This window comes from Siniperca chuatsi, linkage group LG3 (assembly GCF_020085105.1).
Source record: "Siniperca chuatsi isolate FFG_IHB_CAS linkage group LG3, ASM2008510v1, whole genome shotgun sequence".
NCBI lineage: Eukaryota > Metazoa > Chordata > Actinopteri > Centrarchiformes > Sinipercidae > Siniperca > Siniperca chuatsi.
In genome coordinates this window covers 23,822,501-23,848,410 of record NC_058044.1, presented here as the reverse complement: position 1 = coordinate 23,848,410, position 25,910 = coordinate 23,822,501, and the positions used below count along the sequence as shown (strand labels likewise).

The 25,910-nt window shown below is 39.7% G+C and overlaps 3 protein-coding genes across 5 annotated transcripts; all 3 read left to right on the top strand.

Annotated features, from left to right (window-relative positions):
- The first annotated feature begins 1,056 nt into the window (after window positions 1–1,056).
- LOC122873519 (LITAF domain-containing protein-like) lies at window positions 1,057–7,276 on the top strand. 2 transcript variants are annotated; one of them, XM_044190300.1, is made up of 5 exons: window positions 1,057–1,159; window positions 4,044–4,163; window positions 4,331–4,384; window positions 4,511–4,664; window positions 5,044–7,276. In XM_044190300.1, exons 2-5 carry the CDS (start codon window positions 4,052–4,054, stop codon window positions 5,147–5,149), a joined length of 426 nt encoding a protein of 141 aa, XP_044046235.1. In that variant the 5' UTR covers window positions 1,057–1,159; window positions 4,044–4,051; the 3' UTR covers window positions 5,150–7,276. The 2 variants fall into 2 exon arrangements, with proteins under 2 accessions (XP_044046235.1, XP_044046234.1); XM_044190299.1 differs by lacking the exon at window positions 1,057–1,159 and having other exon boundaries at window positions 3,867–4,163.
- A 4,194-nt stretch (window positions 7,277–11,470) lies between these two features.
- On the top strand, window positions 11,471–18,770 carry gprc5bb (G protein-coupled receptor, class C, group 5, member Bb). The gene is made up of 4 exons (XM_044190297.1): window positions 11,471–12,255; window positions 13,012–14,125; window positions 16,391–16,503; window positions 16,597–18,770. The coding sequence occupies exons 2-4, from the start codon at window positions 13,012–13,014 to the stop codon at window positions 16,639–16,641; spliced, it is 1,272 nt and encodes a 423-aa protein (XP_044046232.1). The 5' UTR covers window positions 11,471–12,255; the 3' UTR covers window positions 16,642–18,770.
- Window positions 18,771–21,364: 2,594 nt separating this feature from the next.
- On the top strand, window positions 21,365–25,592 carry knop1 (lysine-rich nucleolar protein 1). 2 transcript variants are annotated; one of them, XM_044190296.1, is made up of 7 exons: window positions 21,365–21,520; window positions 21,870–21,944; window positions 22,374–22,442; window positions 22,561–22,638; window positions 23,920–23,991; window positions 24,470–24,538; window positions 25,075–25,592. In XM_044190296.1, exons 4-7 carry the CDS (start codon window positions 22,609–22,611, stop codon window positions 25,378–25,380), a joined length of 477 nt encoding a protein of 158 aa, XP_044046231.1. In that variant the 5' UTR covers window positions 21,365–21,520; window positions 21,870–21,944; window positions 22,374–22,442; window positions 22,561–22,608; the 3' UTR covers window positions 25,381–25,592. The 2 variants fall into 2 exon arrangements, with proteins under 2 accessions (XP_044046231.1, XP_044046230.1); XM_044190295.1 differs by having other exon boundaries at window positions 21,368–21,520; window positions 22,561–23,822.
- Window positions 25,593–25,910: the final 318 nt, after the last annotated feature.

Sequence of the window (25,910 nt, the reverse complement as noted above, 5' to 3'; positions counted from 1 at the left end):
AACTTTGAGGAAACAGGTTTTGACACTCACTTGATCTGACTGTCAGCCTGAGCTGTGGTTCTCTTCAGAAGAGCCTGGACGCTCCTGATCAAGTCCACTTCCTACGAAACACACAGTCACACTTCATGTTAATGTGTTCACACTGAGCCCTCTGCTGGTGCTCTTTTACTGTTACACTGCATTTGTTTTTAATGAAATTCTGTGAATTCCTGTTGGATACTCGATGTGATGTGACATGGCAACGCTTAATGCTATGACATTTTGCATTAGTATAAAGACAATAACTTTAAAACTACTCTTAAAGGAAAATTTGTTTGAGGAAATTATTTAACCTTTAAAAAAAATTAAAGTATATATTTGTGACCCACTTTTAAAGATGTACATCTTAAGTGGGCTTGGGGTTGAGTTACTGACTAATGTATTGTTGGTTTTGGTCTTTTCATGGAATTTGATGACAATAAGAAAAATACAGAACAACGCCAGCCTTATCCTTTAAATTCTTTTCATATTAGCCTTCAAGTGTCTTCCTTGAATCACCAAAATATCTCCAAATGTCAAAAGTTGCACTTCAGGTTTTGCCAGTCCCCTGGAATATCAAAGTTCCTGTGACATTTACTGTACCACCATTGCTCACCTGCAAATTAACATATATAAATGCCCCCTGTTTGAAATTGAATGCACAACATCTTCAAGATATCCCACACAAGCTCAGTGCAGTTTTCTTTTATAAATCCCCTGGATTACAGTAAGAATGTTTTAAAGAAAACAGCTTTTATTTACTTTGCACCTTACAAATACAATACCCTTCAGTATCGTCTTGGACATGGTTGGATATGGACAAAGTTTCTCACAGTTTGCCTCAAACATTGGAACATTAATACAAGTTGAATACATTTTCAAGAATCTAGTAATCTAATACTGTAACACAAAATATGGTAAATAAAGAAAACAAAACGTAATACTGTCTATTTGAAGAGTTTGGTTGGAATTGATAATGTGGCAAGACACTACAGAAACAAATAATCGAAACAAATGTGCTATGTGCTTTCTTCACAGTGTTGCTCCACCTTCTTTCAGACACTCATTACATTAACATTTGCCTTGATCTCTCAGAGGAGGAAGCAGCACTCTCACACACCCTCCTGAACTCTTTATCCAGGTAAGCAGCATTACATCTGTCATCAGTTGAGAGACAATAAAACATACATAGGCTCAGAGTTAGAAGAAATACTACATGCCAGCAGAACCTGTACCTGTCTTGTTTGTCTGATTTTGTTGATTTATATGATTTTGTACTTCGAAATCCAAAAACAGCAACTCTTTTTTTCTTTTTTTAAAACAAGAAGGAGTCTGAAGTGCTGTTGATGTTTTAAGCAGCTATATTCTGAGTTAGTCTGTTCTTTGTTTTCAGAAAAGGGTTGTCCAACATAGTAGTCACTCTTGAAATAAGTTAATCCTTTGATCTACAAAGTCTGTTAAAAAACAGACATTTGTGTTGAATGCAAACTAAACTGCAGTAAACCCACTTAATGTTGGAATGTGTGTGTGTGATGCTTGGTTTTCATGTGTATACCAGTTAAAAAGTGCCTTTGGCTTTTATTCTCAGTAAGCCCATATCAACCTGCATTCTCTGATTTGGATGGTGGCCAAGAAAGCTCAGTGTACACAGCTTAAGAAAACACAAAAAATGAAGAAAACATCTTTAGAAAAAAATGCTGTAAATAAATAAAACACAAGCAAATTAATGTCAGAAACACATCCACCAATTTGACAACACATACACAACATAAACAAATGCGCGGCAAATACAGAAAACGGAAGCAAACAGAGAAATGTCACATGCAGAACACAACACAACAGAAATTCATTGGGGACACTCAAAACTGATGATTGCATTGACCACTCGTTAAAGATGATTGAAAATGTTTATTTTAGTTTTAACATTTTGATTCAGCATGAATAGATGTATAATAGACATCTTTTCAACGTCAAATTGCTCAGTGGAGAAGTATGTGAGATGTGTTTGGAAGCTCCCAAAAACATTATGAGATATTGACTATATATAGTATCAGTCTTTTACTAATTACTAGTATGTTGCTGTAATCAGATTTTAGTGTCTCCCGGAAACTTCTCTGGGCCTTTTTCACAGCAGAGATTTTGACTTGTCAAAGGAATAGCACAGGTGTTACTAACAGCGTTGGGAGTAGTACGTTACAAAGTAGCCTACAGCCTTACTGTAATTCCACTACTTTTGGTGGTAACTAGACATGTAACTAATTACTTTTTTTCAAATTAAATAACATAATTACAATTACTGAAATTTAAATGGGCTCATTACTTTTGTCTTACCTGAAAATAGTGGACAATTGCAGTGGACAGCAGACAAACATAGCTTATTCCCTGTTTTTTCCAGTTTATGATATAACGTCACCCGACCACTTCAATCAGACCAAATAAGGCACTGCAGCGATTATCTGCAGGTTTGTGCGGCGGTGTGAGGGCATGTTTATTTGTGCTTCAGAACGTAACCGCTGTGAAACAATTAGAAAGCAACGTTTTGTTTCTCTGATTCACCAGCTTTCTCACTACTGCCGCTCTCTCTCCTCATTCAGTATATAGGTTGCTTGACCACTGCTGTCTCTCTCAAACAAATGAACACAAACCAAAAGAAACTTCTTGGTATTGCTATTTTTCAGCATAGACTGTAAGCCAGACACAGACTTAGAAGCTTGGTACGCTAAATAAACCAAGCCAGGACACAGCTGGGAGTGTATCATAGTTTGGTCGATGAACTCCGCCTGGTTTCAGGACTGTGAAGCAGTTTGACCGGTCTGATCACAGGATTGGCCAACACAGGTGACAGCAGGTTGTGTTTCTCCAAAAGTTGATTCTGTTTCAAATGTGTGCATTAAAAAGAGAACTGAAGCAGACATTTAAAAGTAACGCAAAAGTTACTTTCCCCCAGCAATTGGTAAAGTAATTCAATGACTTTTGAGAGAGGTAACTAGTAACTGTAACTAATTACAAAATTTCAGTAACTTGCACATTAACAATGCCTCCGTTCTATTCAAGTATCCCAGTAAGTCATGACAGTGTGACAACAAACCAGCATGAACAATAAACATTTTGGCTTGCCATAGCAGGAAAAACACAGATGTAATTGATAACATTAAAAATGACTGCAACCCATTTAGGTGAGCTGCTTCCGGGGTCCTGGTATTGTGCATTCTGGCTCACTGTCGTGGTTTACAGGGACCCTGAGCAAAAGCTAACAAAATTTGTTTCACCTGTGCTTTTCCTTCTATAACAAGTCAAAATCTCTGCCGTGAAAAAGGTCAATACCAGGACCCTGAAACTAAAACAGCAAAATGGAATTCTGCCATGATTAAGTATATTATTTTCACATTATGTGCTTTTCCTACTGTGGCATGTCAAAATATCTTCTGTAAAAAGGTGTATTGGTTTCTATTTATTCTGTTGTTGTGTACGACCTGCGCATTTCTCTATTTGCTTGGGTTCTCTGTATTTGCAGTGCGTTTCCTCATGTCGTGTACAGCACGTGATGTTCTTCATTTGCTTGTGATTTGTATATTTGCTTGTGTTTTTCTGTAGTGCATTGATCTCTCTCAGCCCTCATAGATTTGCATTAGTATTAGGTGTGTTCGACATGTCGACAAGTCGACATGCAAATAAATAGCTGATAAGAAATACCACTCTGACTTTTCCCTTTACACTGATCTGCTCCTTAAAAATGTAAAAATGCAATGCCACCAAACCAGCTTGCCGGCATATACACGTCATGGAGAAAGCAACATTCATTGCTTTAAAATGATCTACAACTTGATTAGTGAGTTTTCACACTGTGGAGATGGTGTGAAAATAAATAGGGACAGCAGGTTTCAATCTGTGCCCAAGTCTGCTCCACATTTTAACCACCCAACCTGCTCTGTTCACTTTGCTTCATTCAGAGAGATCAGAAGAACAGATTTGGATTACAAGGCCGTATTTTCTCTGACTTACAAGCTTTTTCTCTGCTCCTTTAGCAGATATCATGGAAAAAAGTCAGGGACCTTCTCCTCCAGAAATGGCAGCACCGCCGTACCCCGGTCCCCCTTTGAACAACAACACGGGAGCCTACCAAGCTCAGCCTGGCAACCAACCTGGTAAGAGATCAGGGACCTTCATCTTCATGCTTGTTTTTTCTCTTTTACTGTAATGTAGCTAATTTCTTGATTCATTTTGGTCCATGTTGTAGGAGCCTTTTGGCAGCTTGGATATTATTTTGTTCTTTAAAACTTTTTCAATCTAAATGTGTCTTTCTCATATCCAGTTCAACAACCTGTTTACCAGCACACCCCACAACAACCTCAGGTCTTACAACCTGGTGAGTGTCTCTCTCCAACTGTTTCTCACAAGTTAAAATAACTTTGAATTTGCAGAATACAGCATAAACTGCAGGTCAGTTGTGTTGTCAGTGGGTGTTACAGGAGGTTGGGTGTCTTCCTCACAGTGAACCAGGTAGTGGTGGTGCAGCAGCAGCAGCTCCCGACTCATGTTCCTGGACAGATGGTGTGTCCTCACTGCCAAAACACTGTTGTCACTACAGTGAACCACAAAATTGGTATGCTCACCTGGCTGATCTGTGGCGTGTTAGGAATCTTAATGTGAGTAGAGACCCCAACACACACACACACATTTGAACTCAGGTAAATACTTAGGTACTTAGGGTAAATATATATACGTTCTTCTGCAAGTTCTTCATGTCATATGAAGAATTGACTTCTCAAACTAAGAAAATGTAAATGGAGAATAAATCTGTGTGACTGAACAGTTGCTGACTCAACTTAATATCATAAGTTTACTGAACTAGTTTTCTCAAGTTCACTAAACTTAACTCATATGGCTTTACATTTTCAAAGCTCATAAGATGACTTTGAACAAAGTTCAGTTCACTCACATTTTTATTAATATAATTTACAGTGTACATAGTGATGTATACATGATGAATTGTTATTTTGACTTTATTCTGATACTCCACACCAGGTGCTGGCCTTGCTGTTTGATCCCCTTCTGCGTGGATGATTGCAAGGATGTGGAGCATTCCTGCCCCTCCTGTAACAACGTTGTGCATGTCCATAAACGCATGTGAGACAGCACTGCAGTGTAAATGCTGTCAACCAAACCTCTCTATGCAAACACATCAGACGTCATCATGAACCCTGTGCTCACTTGCAAGTTGCATGTTATACCTGTGCTACTAAGTACGATACATATGTGTAGATAGAAGATTATATAAAAGCTGTGATTTTTTCTTTTATCTGTTGATTTAAAATGTGCAATCATGTTGTAAAAAATGTAATGTGAAAATGAACAATTATCCTGATCATATTTTTTCTTGACCTCTATGGAATGGAATTTTAGTCAATATTAAATAAATAAATACATAAATATGCCTATAAAATTAATAAATATGGCTATGAAATAAATAAATGAGTCAATATGGTTCAATAAATAAATAGGTTTTTATTTCATTTGACTTTTATTTCGTAATACCTAATAAATAAATGTGGCACTATGAAGTAAAAGTCCAATGAAATAAAAACCTATTTATTTATATATTAAACCATACTGACTCCGTTATATGTCATAGCCATAGTTATTATTTTCACAGGCATATTTATTTGTTTAATATTGACTAAAATTGCATTCCATAGGCTTGAACTGAATGAAGTTGTCTCAATATAGTATAACCTACCTCAGTGTTAAATTTAAGCAACAATGTAGGATGTTAAATATGCCATGAGTTTTATTTTACTTCAATTTAATCTGTTCAGCAGATTCTTTTATAAATGTTTTTAAAGGCTGCAAAAAAAGTCAAATTATGTGGCTTTTTCTTGCATCTAAAGTTATTATATCGATTTCATGTTGAATGTTTTATTGGAATTTCAGTTATTTTACATGTTTTTATTGAAGTCAAAATATTTCAACATGAACAAAATCACAATTTGTGAATGATGTTTCAAAAATATGCAGTCTTTTAAAAACATGATGAAAAATTATCACATTTTCATGACACACTGACATTAAAAAACAACAGGAATAGCTGTTACATAACTATCATATGATAATCATCTTAAGTTTACAGGTAGGTTGTTTATTGATTAAACTCATTCTGTTAACAATTGAAAGGCTTTTATCGAAATGGTAACCAACTCACTGCTTGTGCCATGAAATTACTAAAATGAATAAATCACCAGTTAACCACCATTAAAATGTAACTAAATTTCTCTTAAAGTTGTATTTGATACGGGTGTAAATAAACACGGGGAGACCTTTATTGAATTACCAAGATAATCTAAATGCTACGTGCTTAACGGGAGGTTAAACCCAGAAAATGATAACTTTATTTCTATTTCTGTAAGGGATAAAGATGTTGTAGACTACATTGTGACACCACATGGTGACCTAAATACATGTCTTAAATTTAAAGTTTACACACCCCCTGATCTTGTTGAAAGGGTTGAACCTGAAGGTATTAATTTGATTGTAGGACGTAGTAGACTTCCTGACCACTAAGTGCTGTGTCCACAATTCCAAACAGGAGAATTCGTTAATAACATTATAATAACAATAATATTGGGTTAACAAATTAAATGAGTTATGGCTTGACTTGCCCTCAGCAGAGAAAATGTTTCTTAAGTGTAAGGACCAGAGTAAAGGAAGGAATCTGAAAATTAATCAAAAAGCGATCAACTGAATTTTGATGGAAGGCTTTTTCAAAAGATGCTTTAGGAGAGGACAAACTCTCCAGTTAGAGCAATTACAAATAAGTAATCCACAGCAATTTTGGAGGGAAATATATAAACTGTCCAAAAAAGAACAAGCTGATTCCAATCAAACAAGCTAATCTAGGCATATTGACTGACGATATGAACTTTAGTATTTTGTTATATGCTGATGACACTGTGTTGGTTTGCAGAGACAGAGATTCATTTACAAAAAAAAAGTTGAATAATATGAGTTTATGGTATAGTAAATGGAGACTTGCTACTAACAGTGAAAACCACACATTATCGATTTTAGAAAGCAATGTGAACAGCAGAGCAACCATATGTTTCAGTTTATATCAATACCCTTTAAAGTACATCACTTCTTATGAATGTCTTTGATTTGTTTTTAATGAAAATATGAGATTTATAGAGGGAAGAAAAGCATTGGCAGAGTCAGCAGGAAGCGCATTAGGGTCTGTGATGAATAAAATGACACTGTGTCTTGACCTTGGTTTTTCAACCATTTCAAAACCTTATGATTCAGTGGTAGGTTCAATCTTATTTTATGCTGTACAGAAACAGATATGCTGGTAAAGAAGGCTTTAAAGTTGAATGACAATGAAATAATAATGGCAACATGTAAGGGAGTGGCCAGATCATTAGTTAGAACAGTGCGATTAATTCCTGGAAGAAAAGGGATGGGTTTAAGACATTGGGAGATATGCTATTCCTGTCTTAAAGTAATATCAAGGGCGTAGGTTTGCATATGGACGGGAGGACAGAAAAATACCAATATTTGAGCAAACTCGTTAGCATTACGTTTGGAGTAAAGTCATATTGGATCATTCTGGTGTGTCCTCCCAGAGGCTACGTCAAATAGCCTCTGGGAGGACACACCCAGAGGCTAGAGAGAGAGAGAGAGAGAGAGAGAGAGAGAGAGAGAGAGAGAGAGAGAGAGCTGCAAACAGCTGTTTCTATGTGCCTCCCCCTGCAGAGAATGTTCATAGATTCTAAAACGTATTTAGCGCTCTGCTAGTGCTGCGTTCTTATGTGCGTCCTCTGATTAATACATGTATTCTTTATTTTGGGACAGTAGCTTTAGGGCTTGTGTCCATAAAGCGTTTTTCTCTCTCACTGCACAAGCGCTTCATCCGAGCGTTCCCAGCGCCCTGCCAGCTCTTTTCTGCCAGAGAAAAACGCTAGGCCTACGACGACCCACATTCTTATGTTGTTGTTATTTAGCCTTTCTGAGGCTATTGCACGGTTAAATCCAGTGCATAATTTGTAAATCAGGAGGTCCCGGAACACAGAGAGGGTGCTGCTGAAAAAGTCATGGAACGCATCAAAAATCCGCAGAGCCTGGAGCACATTGGACAACGCATAGGTGCCAACTGTTAAAACTAAACTGAACTGCCACAAACCATTATTTATTTACAGTTATTAATCAGAGCATTCACAATGATCACTCAGAATCAGCAGGCTCTCTCTCGTTGGCTGTTCCTGTCTGTGGCTCGCTGCTACAATGGAAGAAAATAGAATTAGGGCCGCTCAGTGCTGTGGACAGCGCCGCACCTACACACACAAACCCTAATTTACTAATTTCACCATTTCACAGCACAAACAGGAATCACATGGTTGTGACACTACCAAAGTTTAGATCAAACCTACGCACCTGAGTAATATAGATGGTAGTGTTATTAGTTCGTCGACTTTGCGCCTCAGGACTTTGCGGTTGATCGGGCGGAGAGCCCATTCTGATCTGCTGGTGTTTCTCCAGGATTAGTTGAACCGATTATGGCATGCTTCACGGATATAAGATGATGCATCTGAAGTGCATTCAGGTTGGCTATGTGGTGACTTAATAGACAATCAGGCATTTGCTGAAAATACTGGATTTCTTAATGACAGGAGTAGCCTATCTCCCAATGTCTCAAACCCAAACCAAAAGAAAACGGGATCAAACTAAACAGGCGGGACGTTTGCTTCCATGAAATCGAGCTTAATGACAGTTTATTGCAGGATTTTGAAGTATCTCGTTAATTAAGAAAAACAGAGCAGGATCTTTTCCCCATGAAAACTCTCGATTTTTTTCGTCAAGTGAATGCATTATGCTTTCGCACTACTCTGTAATAATGTCTCCATTTATTTTAAATTCTAGGCTTTTTGTTAAAGGAAAAGAGGACTTCAAATATTCTTTCAGTGGTGTAACTCGTAGATGTGTAGACCATGTACTGTAATGAATATAATTCAGAGAAGGAGATATCAATAGAAGAAGTTTTGTTTTTATATAATCACTATTTACATGATTTAATTATATGACTTTACATTCTCGGATCATCCATTTGAATGATATACCAAAGCAAAATTGTGGTCCTCTATATGCTGGTTGTCTACTTGGCTAAAGACAAAACTCAACAATGTCCCATTTTATGTGACCTCTGGAGCTTACTGTAGTTCTCCAAGTAGACAGCAGATGGCGCTAACAGATAGTGAGATGCAGCCCTTCATCACCACTCCACTTGTCACTTCCTGTTTAATATGAAGTGCACTGTTTCCACTGGCAGTGAAAAGGAGATTTTAAAAAAGACCCTCGCACCACCTCAAAGGGACTTTAACCAACTGCACAAACATGACAAATCAAACACACCGAGATGACTTAATAACTGCTGCCCTTGAGCAAGGCAGTCTCTCCAAAATCTCTCTTGCTTCCTCAAGGCCAACAGGAGGAAACTACAGTTCTCCAGCTGTGGATGTTTTTAACTCTGTGTTAAGTAAAGTGTTGCAGAGTCACAACATTTAGACCTGGCCCAACAGGCCTCCCTTTGTGAACTTCCCTTGTGTGATTTGAAAGTGGCTGTGTGTGGAGAGGTTTGAGGAGAGACCTGAGGTGGGATAAAGCTGGGATTATAGGCTAGGCCATACTTAACAAGGCCCTATTAGACTGTGACCATAGTAACCACTGGATTACGCAGATTAGGACTGATGTCCTGAGTTAGTCAGAACTTGTCTGCCCTGTTGTCTCCCACCTCTGTCTTCTTTTGTCTCTATCAGAGGACACAAACAAAAGATGGGACAAAACAGCATACAGATAACCAGACATCAAACTCCAGCTGAATCTGAGAAGGTTTCCCAAACTTTTTGAAGACAGTGATGTAATTAATTTATTAATACCCAAGGCAGACAGGGACATCAGAGAGTAATGTCTGTGAGAGGCTAGGAGATTTCTAGTTAATCTCCCAAGGCAATTCAGAAGGGTGGCTCAGATCTATTAAAAAACCTTGGACCCTGTGACCCCCATCAGTGTTATTGGGTTGTCTGTGATGGATAACGGTGTAAATGATAACCATGGCTGCAACTAATGATTATTTTCATTATTGATTCATCTGCCGCTTGATTTCTCGATTAATCAATTGATTGTTTGGTCTATAAAATGTCAGAAAAGAATTAAAGGAATAGTTTGACATTTTAGAAAATACAGTTATTTGCTTTCGTGCTGAAAGTTAGATAAGAAGATTGATATGACTCTCATGTCTCTACACTAAATATGCAGCTAGAGCCAGCAGCTTAGCTTAGCACAAGGACTGGAAACATGTGGAGACAGCTAGCCTGGCTAACTTCCTGGCGTCTCCACAAGTTGCCTTGTCATGGCCTAGAAATGCAGCCACCTGTAAAATTGTGAATTGTCGTTTTTACACTTTGGGTTTTGTGCGGATTTAACAAATGCTATATAACGTTACTTAGTGAGCTGTAGAAGACCATTGGACAGATCCAGGTTAGCTGTTGTCCTCTGTTTACAGTCTACAGTCGCTTAGCAAAATAGCTGCAATCGACTAATCTGAGGGTTAATGGATTAATCATTTCAGCCACACAGTAGGAAAAGTACAGGTGTAAATAATAAAAGTAATGATGGTTGGATTCTATTTAGCTGCTTCAGTTTCAGGGTCCTGGTATTGTGCCTTGCTGGTTCACTGTCACACTGTCACGGTTTACTGGGTCACTTGAATAGAACACAGCCATAGTTAATGTTACAAGTAACACCTGTGCTTTTCCTACCTTGACAAGCCAAAATGTCTGCTGTGAAAAAGGCCTATTGTCATCCTTATACATTCTTACATTTCCATAAATGTTAGTAAATAAAATAATGACAATGAACTTGACCTTCTGGAAGACTCTGAAGAACCCACCTGGAATTTGGAGGAATAGTTCAGGAGATACATGTAATAGACTCTAATCACTCCATTCTTCTGCTATCACTAACCAAAGCAGTCACTCCTGCTGCTTACATGCATGCAAGGACACCCTATTTGGATTAGACTATCTTGACTGACACAGCAGGGTGCAGGTGTGCACTCCTTTACTTACATCTGTTTGTCTGTGAGTTTATTTGTGTACCACAAACCAGCTTTTGCTTGTCTCTCTGAGCTCACAAGTGTCTGTCAGCATCAATCTCTCTCACACTGATCCAAACTGACTCAATTAGCTAGTACAATGGTTGCTTCTTCTCATGGTTTCACTCATGTCTCTCTCCAACCCCACATGACGCCATCTCCAGGGGAGGAGATTACTCCACTCTAAAGGGAGACTTGGCTGAATCATGCCTTCAGGGGTATTATGTAACACTCTCTACTGGGACGGCCACGTGGCCACATGGCTCACCTGTGTTTAGATTGACCACCTGCCCCTCCCCATCCAAAGCCCATCTTCACTCTGCAATACACACGGTCAACGGACATCTTACTGCTGAAGAGACCTCAGATTGTTTTGGTGATAAAAGATGAATCTACATCTCCCACAGATCTGGGTGTGAGGAAGAATTGTATAAGCGATTTGAGGAAGATGTGGGAGCCTGAAGGCAGGAAAAAACAACAGAGAGTGCAAACGAGTGACTAATACTGGATGGGCTGCAAATTACCATGCTTATATACTGTACGTACTTCCTATTTTCTTCCTGGTTCGACAGGTGCATCGGCAAATCATACTCCCTGTGTGTGGGTGAAGAGAAGTAAAGCTGGGATTGCATCTCTGTTGACACCTCCGCAGATTCAGCGTGAAGCAGGGAGAGAGAAACACAGACATGCAGACAGAATGAATAGAAAGAGGAGGACAGAGAGGCAGAGACAGTGAGAGGGAAGAGTGAAAGAGAGACAGAAGATATATTTGACCATGTGGGTGTGTGAAGTATCAAGGCATGCATCATAATTGTGGATTCTTCTTGGAGCAGCCGGACGTGTCACTGCAGCAGCAGGACATTATTGATCTCACAAAGTGTGATATTTTGTATTTTAGAACAGTGGGAGCTGTGAGCACAGAGAGCGACATAAGAGACATTTTCAAAGACAAAATGGAAACTGTTTTGTTTCTGCTGCCTCAAGGATTTCATTAACTGGGATTATAAAAAATACTTTAACTAGTTGAAGGGATGCAGACTGGAAAATTATGACGCCTCTTCGCTGTCAATAATCAAGAATTTAAGAATTTATCTGAGGTGAGTTTGGAATTATTATCACTGAATTGAGTAAAATCATTTTAATGCTGTGGTATTTTGTATGTAAGTGTGTGTGTATCTGTGTGTGCTCCGATACTTTTATCCTTGTGAGGACCAATTTGAGTTTGGGAACATTTTGGCCTCACTTAGTCACTATTTGAGGGTTAAAACTTGGCATTAGGGTAAAGGTTAAAATTATGCTCATGTTAGGGCTGGGGTAAGGCTAGGGAATACATTATGTCAATGAGGGTCCTCACAAGTAAGTACAAACATTGTGAGTGTGTGTGTGTGTGCGCGCGTGTGCATACTCGTGCGTTTCTGTGCTTTTGGGTACTGAAACTCGACTTCTCAAAAGCCCAGTATGTGATGTAGTCAGCCCACGCTGTTTCCCGTTCCCATGGAAACCATTGCTCAGTGCTAAAAGCAGTTCTATTCTGTGCTGTGAGTGCGTGAGTGAGTTTGTGTGTTTGTGTGTGTCTGAAAGAGAGAGAAACATATTAATCTCTGATATATAACAGGCTTATTGGATCTTAAAATATATTTAGTGCTGTTTCTACTGTATATTGTGAATCCTTCAGATGCTGTATGAACTAATCAGTAATTTGTCACCTTCCTGCCTCCCTCCTCTCTGGATCTTTCTCCACAATATCATTCCTCTTGTTTATCTCTGTGTACCTTTCTCCCTCACTTTCTCTCCTTTAACCCTTTCTCTGTCTCTCCTCATCACTACATATTTTCTGTCTCTGTGTCTCTAAGATGGCCGTCAACCCTATCATCATCTGCCTCTTGTCACTGATTGGCTATGGCTCTTCCCACCCGTCTCCTCCTCCTCGGGGATGCAGTGTGGATGTGGACCCTCCGTACAGAGTGCTGTGTGACCTGGAGTCAGTCTGGGGTGTGGTTCTGGAGGCCGTGGCCTGCAGCGGTGGCCTCAGCTCTCTGGTCCTCGCTGTGCTCCTGCTTGTTAAGCTGCGCTCCATTTCTGACCAAGCCAGGCGTTCCGGCATGGGGCCTCTTCTCCTGCTCCTGGGCACGCTCCTCGGGCTCTTCTCCATCTCTCTGGCTTTCCTGGTGGGGAAGAACCAGGCGCTCTGTGTGGTCCGGAGGGCCTTCTGGGGGCCCCTTTTTGCCCTCTGCTTCTCTAGCTTGCTAGTGCAGGGTGTGAGGCTCAGGAGGCTGGTGGATGGCAAGACCAGCCCATCGGGCAGCTCCCTGGCAGCGCTCGGTCTGGCCTTGGCCTTGGTTCAGGGGATCATCTCTGCTGAATGGGTCTTGCTGACTGTAGTTAGGGAGGGTCACCCGGCCTGCGAATATCCGCCTTTAGACTTTGCTCTGACATGCAGCTACACCCTGGGGCTGCTCCTCATAGCCATGGGGCTTTCTCTGGGGGTGGTGCTGTGTGGGGGAGAGATGGGGGCAGAGGGAGCAGGTGGGAGTGAAGAAGATAGAGAAGGAGAGATTGAAAAACGGAGATGGAAGTGTAACGCCGTCTGGCTCTTCCTGTCCAGTCTGGCATCAGCATTGCTCTGGGTGGCCTGGCTGGGGTTTTATCTTTATGGCAGCCAAACGCTGAGAGGAAAGGGGAAAGGGGAAAGGTTAGGAGGAGGAGGAGGCGGAAAAAAGGATGTAAAAGTATTGGATGAGCCTGCGCTGGCGGTGGCCCTGGTCATTCAGGGCTGGATCCTGCTGCTGTTCCACGCTATTCCAGAGGCGCACCTGTGTCTCCGGAAACCTCCACAATCCATCACACAAGACTTCTTCGACACCAGTCACACGTCACCTCCTCCACATTTTGGAGAGGAGCTTCCTGCACACTCTCCCCGACCCTTCCCAGAAAACCAGGCCTTTTCCATGGAGGAGCACGGTGCAAGTAGGCTTATGTAATGTGTGTGTGTGTGTGTGTGCTTGCCTGTGCATGTTTGTATAACAGAGATAAAGAATCAGTTTTAAAGGAAAAAAAAAATTCAACCGAATGCTGCCTTCAAATGAAACTCATTAGGTCATATTTTCAACATGCTAGATTGAGTACAAAATATTTAGTTTGGCATTTAAGTGTTTTATGGTAAGTCATGAGAACACTGTTGCCTGGCAACTGACAACAGAAATGGATGTTGCCTTGATTCTTTTCCAAAAATGGTGAATTACATTTTTTTCTGCATTCAATGTCATGCTGATGAATGAACAAGTACAAAAGTAACTAACTTTCATGGAGCCTGACATTTTTAACTCAATACTGAATCCGAAGGGTGGCTATTATAAGTTTTGCTGTGGTCAGCTGAATTTATGTCATTTACAGTGGATTTCAATAGTAACCAGGAGCCGTATTCACAAAGTGTCTCACCTTACCATTAGGAGTCCTCCTAAATGTCACTAAAAGTTCATAGCAAAGAGATTCCTCTTAAGAGCTTTTCACCTGCACTCTGTCATCTCTGGTGTTACTGGATTGTTTCGACTTGTCGGTGGGCTGATTTGATTCTTATTCTAACTCACCTGCCATCACAATATGCTGTTATATTGCTGTTGTATTTTTCTAAAACACTGATGCAATGAGGAACATTACCTGCAGCATTTGACTGACTGTGAGTAGGACTGCCTCTTAAGACCTACTTTTAGTGCTAAAATATTTTGTGAATTACTTTTAGAGAAAAAATGTAGCCCAGGAGCTAGATTTAGATTTATTCTAGGGCTAGGATGTTTTGTGAATATCACCCTAGTTCTCTCAGTGGAAAAAATAGATATCTATAACAAATCAAAATGTGCATAAAAACTGCCCAAACTAGTCCTGCAGCATAATCCACTTCACCACTGTTCATCTGTACGCTCTGTATGTTACAGCCATATTTTTGTTTACCAATTATTTTCTTGAGCAGGTGCATACTCAAAAGATTCAGACTCTACTTCAAAGTTTACTGACTATAAATAGATAAATAAACTTTAATCGATTGCACTGCAGATCAATGTCCCGTTCAACTTGCAAGATGACTACCATATTACCATGCTACCATGTGTGTAGGTTTGTTTACAGCAAAGTGTGGCTCACTTTTAGCTACTGTACACAATCCAAAATCCAATTAAATCTTATGAAATGCCTGATTAACAGGCTTACAGGGAAATGTATGAGTCATTTCACTTTGATTGCTCTCCATATTTATCTAAAGCCAAATACACAGACGAAGAGCTAAACCACGATAAACCAGGATAAACAAAGAGTGGAGGCAGTGGCAGAAAGGAAACATAATCAGCGTCTTGCAAGGCAGCACACTTTAAGAGACTGATGATGTTGGTTGGCCAATTTATGGCTGACTGAGGAGAACGTTTGCTGCAAAGAATGGGACAGCAGTCCTACTTGCACAATAGCAGAGTCAAACAGAGGAAAGTCATGTAACACAGTGTAAGCAAGTCACTAGAGGATTTACTTTGTGGTTGAAAGGATGGGGTTAAGGCTATTTTCTTTCAACAATGTTACTGAACACAGAAACATGGGACTGTCCTTGATGTATAACAATCACATAGGTTTATGTTGTGGCCACCTGTTGTAATTATTTCAACTTTATTTCAGAGAAATCATGTTTTGTCCGTCAGTTTGGCATGCCGGACGACTCTAAATACAATTCCCATGAGCCTCTGTCTCCTTTGCCATTGAGAAAATGCCAGTCAAAGGCATGAATCAAAGCAGTAGCGAACGAAACACAAGTTGCTGAATTCATCCAAAATTGTCCCAGAAATGAAAAGTGAATTCATTTAAGCGCAGATATTGATTGTTTTTAGTTTCCTTCCACTTGCAGTTAGCACTGCATGTCACAGAGTTTTAAGCCAGTTGGTTGGATGTTTCTTGCTAAGAGGCATCTTGAGAGTCATAGTTAACTTGTACCTTGAAGTTTTTATGTCCACAGGCTTGTACAGTAGCTTCAACTTCTTTATCAAAGACTCAGACCATTTCTGACGCAGTTGTTAACCCAACTGGTCTAAAAATTATACTTAAACCTCGAGTTTGATGCATATGTGATTTCAGTAGCACAGTCATCTACCATATTAAGAGTTCTTGAAAGTGGAATCTTTACGATCTAGAAGGTGTAAGATGTTGCATGACACCTGTAACATGTGTGTGTGTGCTTTACCTTGCTTGGTCTGTTAGCCCTCCGAACTGGAACATACCACAGCAGCCATGGGAGCATCCGTCCTGGCATCGCCTTCAGAGGTCACGTTTACCAACCCACTGAGATGGCTCTGGTCATGAACGGTGGAACAGTAAGTATGGAAGAAATTTACTCTCTCATTTACTAAATAGCCAACCACAGGAGTACTGTACTTGCTCACTACTTGCTTGTCTCTCTCTTCTAGATGCCCACAGCCCCAATTAACTACACTGGACGACGGTTATGGTGATATGGGATAAGACTTGAAGAGGATACACTGGTGTAAACACTGGTGTGTGATAGTAGAATTTCCTGTTGCCTAAGAAGAAGAAGGAGATATTAAAGACATTACATATCACACAGAATGGATTTGATGCGAGCTAAATATGTTTAATGTATTTGTGTTTCTGCACATATGTATGTATATAATTTTACATTTTTAGAACTGACCCTAGTGGTATTTTTGCTGAAGTTTTATGGGTTGCCTCTTTATCAGCAGACTGGATATGAAATCACAAGAGAGGGAAGAGACAGTGACGCAGCTTCCACAGCTTAGGATATTTTGTCACAAAGTCAGGGCACTTTCGGTGCATTATTTTGCTCAGTACATATAGTCTCAAGTATAATATGTAAATATTCTGGCGAGGAGTATATGAGGAGGGAAAAAGTTATTATATGAAGGTGACTATCAAAAACTAGTGTTCAATGTGGTATTGAAGGGAGTACCTGAATGAGCTGCTGTTAGACCATGAGAAAGTAAAGATGAAATCATAGTGAAGTAAACATTTTGCCTGAGCACCTCTAAACGAATGCTGTTACTTACTGATGCCATTTCATCAGTGATGTTCGTGTCATAAAAACTACACTTTCCTTCTCTTTCTATTTGCAGTCAAGCTACAACTCGCTTTAGGATGTTTATGTAAATTACCTGCATACTCCCACAAAGCTTGCTTGGCCTCTGTATTACATGCTGGAAAGACCCAAAGGACTCAGTATTTTTCTCTCCATATCTCCAGTCCATTATCAGTGCTACAGGACAGTTTGGCACATTTCATCTTGTACACTGATACATTTCATGCATTTAACAGACCTTGTGCAGTGTTCTGGAGGATCATCTGACGATTATCAGAAATACTTTATTGATCCCTGAGGGGAAAGGCTAAAGATGAGTCTACAGCTCATGGATAAGTAGTTTTTAATAAGCATATCATAAAAAGCCATTTAATACTGCAATACCTATGCTGCAGTATATAAGGTTTACTGTTGGAGGTTGTAATTTTGCACTTTATCAGCGCTGATCATGTGTGGGCATTGTGATATTTGAGATGTATGATCATTTGAGATGCATGTAAAAGCACAGTTTAAAGGTAATGTATTTTGTCAAAATTAATGTATTTTGAGTGTTTTCTAGAATTTTGATATACATACTGAAGAGAAATACCAGGTTTAGTGTTGAGTTTCAAAGATCATTCTCGACATTGGAAAGAGCAGTTGACAAAACAATCTCAAGTGCTCAGAAAATGGAAATTTAAACATCTACAATTCCATGACAACTGGACAAACCCTATCTGCTGAGGAAGACTGAAAGCTCTGTAACTGCTACTAAAAGGACCTTGAGGTTGGACTGATTTGTCAACAATTTTCAGTCAGTCTTTTCACTCATGTTTCCCAAGGTTACTTTGGATTCAAGAAGGCTATTGATCATTATATACACTTTGTTTGAGATGTATGGCAACATCTCATTGTATTCTGGCATTCAGGATCCCTTTAAATTTCAAATTCCATTGAATGTAGAGAAAGTATTCAGTCATCCATCACTGTGAATTTAACAGGAACAGATTCAAATGCATGTATACTGTTTATATTGGTGACACTGCACAGTTTGGCTCCAAGTCTGGACAGATTTCTTGTTGGCTGTTCCACCATGCACTGACAATTGAACTCTGAGGCAAAAAGACACATACAAATCCATTCATATTTGACTGGTGGGTTGCAGTTTCCATCTCCTGTGCAACACTGAATTAAATCCAGGACAATTTAACCAGTTAAATATAATTCATACAACAGTCACCATGTTCATGTTGTGATCATCTCTTCTTGCTATAAGACTAAACTAAATAACTAAGTTGTCAACAACTTTGCTTTTGTGTACAGGTGTGTGCTCTGATATTGTACAGTAAAAATATTATCATCACAGGATTTTTATGTATTAACCCTATATAATCATGTAAATAATCCAAATGTGAAAAAGCAATGGTATTTATCTTTTGAGATGCTCTTATAATGATAGCACTGTCACTGTTTTATGGCAGCGTAACATGAATGTCTGTAACGTGATTTGCACAAAGTGGCTAATACATCAGTGCACATTTTCTGTTACTTATTGTCTGGTCATTGAACTGATCTTTCTTCAGCCTCCTGTCCTTATGGTACACTAATGGATCCACTTTACTGTAGGCATCGGCCACTTCATAGGGATGCAGCTATACAATCCGCTATTACTGTGAACACATAGAGTAGAGGCATGTACAGGGACAGAGAGAGCTCAATGCACTGCAACTTAGGACAATACAAGCAAATAAAGAAAACATCTCCACCACTTTGACAGCACTTACGTCACTTTTAGAAAAAGCTGCAAATAAACAAAACACACGCAAATTATGAAACATAAAGAAACACTCTGCAAATACAGAAAACACAAGCAAATACAGAAATGCAAGTCGTGCACAACAATGGAACAAAGTTACTACACAAACAAGGTTTCCAGGTGACACAAAAAACTGATGTCCATGTGTTATTTTGTGTAAAGAGTATTCCCAAAAGATGTCTAGAGTGCACATATGAAACAAATACATTTATTTACAGCATCTCTCCCGAAAGGGTCATTCTAGACCCAGCTTGTATTACAAACTGGGTCTAAAACAGGGGTTCTCAACCTTTTGTAACTTAAGGCCCACTTCTGATTTTTTAAAAAATTCAGAGGACCACAATCTCAAATAAATGAGAAAAAAACATAACATGACAAAAAATACAGTAAACTGGTCTGTAAATATGTGCTTTGCCACTGTCAGCTGTAATGACCAAAATATATATTCTGCTTACCCTGAGACACTTGGGCTTGCTTCTGGGAAATAATGAGATCAAGTCGTGGTGGGATGGGTGAGAAGCTGACATGCAGAGTAGCATTCAAAGTTCTCCTTCAGAGTTAGGCAAAATGAGCTCCTCTTCGATCATAAATGGTTTCTTGCTACGAGCTTCACAAGCAGCAACCATATAGCTAGCTTTCAAAGTTGTGATGACTTTCTATTGTGCCCGAAGCCCGTCCCTTTTCCTTAGGAAATATTCTTTTGGCTTCCCAACACATCCAGGGTGCTCATTGTCTCTGGAGCTTTGATGGTTTTAGCACCTCATCTGACAGGATTTCACCAAACTCAACACACTGCATACCATTATGAATCCAGATTTGATGTATTCAGGGTCATATTTCCTCACCACGCTCTTTGGAGCTTTTACTGGCGCAGGGTTGTCTCCCACATCACTTTATCGTTTCAAAAACCGATCCATTTTCTGTCACTGCATCCGAGGGAACGTTAGCTGGCTAACAGTGGCAAAACACGTTGGTCTCTACCTGATGATGTGTCGTGATTGGTGTGGTGATATCATGGATGTATTATCCATGGGTGAAATTATGCATTTAATTTTGACGTTTTTTTATTTGTGAATTCTTGAGCATATTTAGATATAAAAATAACTAAATATGGAGCATGTGATAGGCGTGACCAAGGTGATAATACACTGTGATAGACTTTGGGCAGATTAAATCTCAGACCACCATTTCTGTTCAAAGAGGGGTTCTCTTTCTTCACAAAAATGGCTTCCTTGACGCCCTGTTCAAACCAACTCTTCTCTCTACTAAGAATCTTCACCTCGCTGTCTTCAAATGTAAAGATTCTTAGTAGAGAGAAGAGTCTGCCCAACTCTAGAACACTAGAACACTCCTGGACGAATGAGGGACTACACCGTCTTAACCTGTGCTATATTCAAGTCATGGCACATTAAATACTTGGGCTTTTTAGAGGCTGTAGATAGAGGTTGGTACTGCAGCTGGCTCCTGGCTGGGACTGTAGGGGCCTTCTTAAAACTCAGACTGCAGGTTGGGTGCCGAGTGGCTGTGGGTGAAAGCTGATGCAAATAGCTGTCATGGGCTGAAGTTGGATAATGGGGTTGCAGATGGCTGTCAGAGGTAGTAGACAGGGAAACAGAGACACCAGCTGGCCCCTGGGAGCCGTAGTCAAAAGATGGGGATGTAGCTGGCATAGACATGTTAGGTGGAGGGTGGTATCAAAGCTAGAAGTAGTAGGTGGAGGATGAGGTCCGAACTAGTATGTACGGAGTGTCGTCCGACCACGTCCCAAGACAAAAGTGGTCCGAACACTTTTGTGTTTGTTTCCACACTTGAAGGCAGGGCAAATGCCATCACACAGTGATGCGCAAGATGCAATAATTGTTGGATTTGAAAAGTTACAAAAATTGTCAGATGGAAAAGTGTAGGGGGGCGGCGTTTCAGAAGCTGTTCGACCATTTGACAAGCACTTTGTTTGAAGCATACTGATGCCTTGGCAAGGCAGTTTTCCTGCTGCAAGAAGCTCGAGGCAAAAGTGATATTAACCGCTGGTTTATAATATACTTTGCTTAAACCATGGTTTTGTTTGTTTAAATTTGTTCCTGTTAATTGTATGTTGTTTTCAGTTTTTCATATATTTATTTACAGCGTGTATTGTAAATATGTTGGTTCAATAAAGGAAAAAAATATATAACTAAATCTAACCGACAAAGTTAGCATTAGCTTTATCTTAGCCTAAATGCTTTACAACTGAAATTAACATACACGTGTATGAATAACGCATTTAATTCACTGAATAGTCTTTAATAGTTAAAACCAACAAACTAAATAAAAATAAAAAGACTACCATACTTGAACTTCAGTCAGTTCGGTTCACATGCGCGCGCTCGTTGCTACGGACGCCTGGCTCGTGGGCTCGTGCCTAACGCACGACAGGAACGAGGGGGAACTACTTCCGGGCCAAGAAAGCAGCCGGGTATCCACGTGAATTATCAAAGGTTACAAAGTAAGTAAACCGCTCAAGTTTACATTTCACCATACATTGTGCAACTGTGATAAAATAGTCTCGCCGCCTGGCTGCCTGATTAATTTGTTTCTTCGTCGATTTAACCTGTTGCTACTATTTTAACTGATGTTAGCTAGCTAGCATGGTTTACTAAGAATGTGCTATAAATAAACTTGGTCAGCTCATTCTGCCTGAAAAGTGTTGTTCTTACCCTGTTATCACTCTGGATTTGTTACAACTCAACATGTCTTGTTCAAGTGTAGATGCCATGCACGTATTTCACTTATGAACAGTGGGACTGAAAGCATGTTCACTGCACCTGAAGAACACTGTTCGTTTTATATTTCAGACGGATTCCGATGAGGATGTGATCTTTGTTTCTGCAAAGTGTGCACCTAAATCCAATGAGCTCACCCTTGACCAGGTACTGATTTGCAACATCACATATCCAACTTTCAGAATCATTTGTGCCGACCAATTAACATATGCAAGGCAGAAGAATTATTCAGGATTGAAACCCTAGTTGTTGGACAAACTTTACATGACCATGCATACAGATTGCACTGTGACAGTGTGCTAAACATTAACACACTACAAGCAGATATTCAAAGCCTGAGAATTGCAGAAATGTACATTTTGTAACACAAATTGAGTTGAGTCATGAGTAGTCCACAACTGAAGATTAAATCAGTAGAACCTGCCGCAGAGTTTGAATTGGCTGACACGCAGAATGACGAATAAATGCAAGATGTGTGAAAACAACTTTGCTGATAAATAAGAGTAATTGTTTTCAATGCACCCTGTATTTTATGATTATAAACATTTTAGCACAATTGTGCTCTGTTCCCTGCAGGCGAAGCGACTGGCCCTGCAAAGAGACATTGATCAGCAGTCCCAGGTCAAGCAGGTCGCCCAACCCTTGGTTAGTGTTAAATGCTCTGTTAGTCACACTTGCACATACACAGAGTCTATGACCATGGTTTTGCAATTTAATCTATTTTATAGGTACTGTCTTGCAGTAATTGTATTACTCTCACCAGGCAAGTCAGAGGTCTGTTGCTGTGGAGAGGCCAGTGGAAAGAGTGAAAATGAAGATGGAGGGAGAGAAAAGTGAGAAGGTAAAGAAGAAGAAAGTCAAGAACGGACAAGCCTCTCTGCCTGAAAACAAAAACTGTACTGTTGATGATGGGAGCCTAGCAGAGGTGAAAAAAGAAAAGAAAAAGGGTAAAAAGGTTGATACAATTATTATAGAAGAGGAGTCTTGGGGTGGAGGTGATGAAAAGGAAGAGAAAAACAAAAAGAAGAAGAGGAAAATTGTCACTGAATCTCTGAATGATGCCAATGGTTCTGATGTCAAGAATGAAAATGACGAAGAGGTCAGCAAAAAGAAGAAGAAGAAGAAGCAGCTGGCTGACGATGAGAGTCAAGTGGAATCTGCACAGAGTTCAGTAAAAGAAGAAGAAGTGGAAAAGAAAGAGAGGAAGAAAATAAAAAACAAGTCTGTACAAATGAAACCAGAAAATGTAAAGATAGTAAAAGAGGAGCAGGAAGAACAGCAAGCTGGAAAGGATAGACTGCCAAAGAAAGCCAAGAAGGGGAAAAAAAACAATTTAGTTGTAAGCTCAGAGGAGACTGATGAGCAAGTTAGGGAAAAGAAGATGAAGAAAAAGACTGAAGAGAAAATATCTGAAGGTATGGATGGAATAAGTGTAACAAAAAAGAAAAATAAAGCTAAAACAAAAGTGGCTGAGAATAAAATGACAGTAGAAACACCAGAAGGAGAGACTGGTGAGGTTGAAGAGGTAAAAGTGAAAAAGAAGAAAAAGAAAAAAGCCAAAACAATAGAAGATGAGGTAGAAACACCTCAAATCAAAGGCAACAACAAAAGGAGCAAAGTGGAAAAAGACGAAATGCTCAATAAGAAGAAAGACAAATCCACAAAGAGTGAAATTGTTATCATAGAGGATGGGATGACAGAGCTAAAGAAAAAAGGAAAAAAAGAAAAGGGTAGAAAAGCTTCTGGGGAGGTCAGTGAAGTAGAGGACACAGAGCCGAAGAAAAGGAAAAAGGGAAACTCTAAGGGAGAGGAGGAAGAGCCGTTAATACTCAAATGTGAAGAAGTTGAGGAGCAGAGTAGGGAAACTCTTGTCACACTAGCTGGGGACACCAACAGCAAGAAAAGAAAAACGAAGAAGACCTCCATTAAGGTGGAAACACAGGTGGAGGATGTGAGTTTTGAAACTGGTGCAAAAAGAAGAAGAAGAAGAAGAAGAAGATTAAAGAAGAGGTGGAAGATCAACATGTGAGTGTGTGTCAGAGACCATTGATGCTGTGCCCGGATGTCTTTTGTTATTTGTTGCATTGGCAGTGAACCTCGTTTGTCATACATTGTTTTTCAGGAGTCACCCCAAATGGACGTGGTCTTCTTGTCAGAGAAAACTGGAAACGCTGATGAGGTCACCATCAACCAGGTAAACAGGGCTTTCATTATTGGTCCATCACTGTGTTAAGTGTGATATTTATTGTTGTGCGTTAATGCAGTTCCACATTTTGGGAAATAGTCTTATTTGCTTTCTTGCCGAGAGTTAGATGAGAACATTAATACCACTTTCATGTCTATATGTTAAATATGAAGCCACCATGAGCAGCCAATTAGCTTAGCTTAGCATAAAGACTGGAAACGGGGAAAAAAACCTGCCTGGTTCTGTCCAAAGGTAAAAAAAAAACCCAACAAAAAACAGCCTACCACTATCTCTAAAGCTCACCAATTCACACGTGACTTGTTTCTTGGTTTTTAAAAACTATTCCTTTAATGACAGCCAATGTATATGTTTGTATTTTTATTGATGGTATTTTTAGACACCTTTTTTCCCCAGTTAACTGTAAATTCCTTGGTATGTCTGTTTTTATGCAGTAACGCTTAACGAAGTGTGTTTTGATTTTGCATAGAAAAGAAGACAGGCTTTACAAATGGAGATTGACAAGGCCTCTCAACCTCAAAAACCAGTCAAACCTGCGGTCAGTATTGGATAATAAAACTATGGAATTTCCCTTTGGCTTCTTTCCTATGTTCATTGAATAAAGTTATGGTTATGAATACATGTTATATGAACAAGGGGTTAAACTGCATAGAGTTAAATAGAGTTGCATCCCCTCTGTTGATATAAGGATTTAAAATATATATATATTTGTATTATTACATTATCATCAACGTCAGTAGTGTCACTAGTGTTGCTGGCAGGACTTGCTGAAAATTTGACAGAAAAAATGGTGGAGCTAGCATCCAATCACAAGTAACGAGTACTAGCCAATCTGAGCAAAGTGGGGCGAAACTTAGTGCAAAATGGGTGGCGAAAAAAATAACAATCTTCAATGTTATTCTCAAAGACTTCTAGAAAACTCCTCCAGGCCCACGGAAGACATTATATAATTGTTTTCTCAGACTGAATAGCACTCCTCATGATGGGTAAACTGAGCTTTATATGTCAAGTCAGTGGAGAGCTCATTAATGCACTTAGTATCTAATATTTGTCCCCAATGTCTCTGTTCCTCAGGGTTTCGGCCAGTGGAGCACCGCCCAGTTCGACAGCTCTGACCAGCAGCAGAAGTTCCTCCGGCTGATGGGCGGCTTCAAAAAGGGTTTCCAGCCGGCTGCGGGGAGCACTGGAGGAGCAAATATGGCACTGGGGAAGGATGCGCAGCAGCAGTTGCAGCAAGGGCTTCTGGGAGAGTTTGAACGTGCTCACTCGCGCAGAGTGGACTTCAGTAACAGGGGGGCAGGACTTGGGTTTGCTGCACCATCCAATAAGAAGTTCTCTATTGACATCAATACATGTCGATCGGTTCGCTTTAATGATTGATCTAAGCGTGTGTGTAGATGTAATCTTTGAGATGTGTGTATGTCTGTACAAAAGTTTTTTTGTATTTGTAGTTTTAACTGTAGATTTGCACACTGAACTGTTCAGGTTCACTGGAAAATCCACATCTCAACAGACTATTATTAGAACAACACAGAATGCTATTTGTACATACTGTATATTAAACATCCTCCTGCTTGAGGGACTGGACTGAGCATCAGTGTATCATGTGATTTCAGTAGGTTACTGTTTACACGGAGTTGGTTCGTCAGGTGCAAATGAACATGCTTTCTGTGCCACTGTTCATACGTGAGTTAACACGTCAATGGCACCTACACGTGAACAAAGACATGCTAAAATGTAACTAATCCAGATAACAGCAAGAACACTTTTCTGAATGTTTTCCTAATTAAATTTTTCACTTCATGCTAAAGGGGTTCCAAACTATTTTTGCTCCTGTTCATTACTTTCATTCTCAAAAGTACGAGAGAAAGAATGCTTGCAGTCTTTTTGGGTTTGAGGTCATTGAATCG

Coding starts and splice junctions, on each gene's coding strand:
- LOC122873519 (XM_044190300.1), top strand. CDS start 4,052: ATGGAAAAAAGTCAGGGACCTTCTCCTCCAGAAATGGCAGCACCGCCG. Junction 4,164..4,330: donor TCAGCCTGGCAACCAACCTG/GTAAGAGATCAG, acceptor TCTCATATCCAG/TTCAACAACCTGTTTACCAG. Junction 4,385..4,510: donor ACCTCAGGTCTTACAACCTG/GTGAGTGTCTCT, acceptor TCTTCCTCACAG/TGAACCAGGTAGTGGTGGTG.
- gprc5bb (XM_044190297.1), top strand. CDS start 13,012: ATGGCCGTCAACCCTATCATCATCTGCCTCTTGTCACTGATTGGCTAT. Junction 14,126..16,390: donor CATGGAGGAGCACGGTGCAA/GTAGGCTTATGT, acceptor TTGGTCTGTTAG/CCCTCCGAACTGGAACATAC. Junction 16,504..16,596: donor TGGTCATGAACGGTGGAACA/GTAAGTATGGAA, acceptor TCTCTCTTCTAG/ATGCCCACAGCCCCAATTAA.
- knop1 (XM_044190295.1), top strand. CDS start 22,609: ATGAAGATGGAGGGAGAGAAAAGTGAGAAGGTAAAGAAGAAGAAAGTC. Junction 23,823..23,919: donor AAGAGGTGGAAGATCAACAT/GTGAGTGTGTGT, acceptor ATTGTTTTTCAG/GAGTCACCCCAAATGGACGT. Junction 24,539..25,074: donor AAAAACCAGTCAAACCTGCG/GTCAGTATTGGA, acceptor TCTGTTCCTCAG/GGTTTCGGCCAGTGGAGCAC.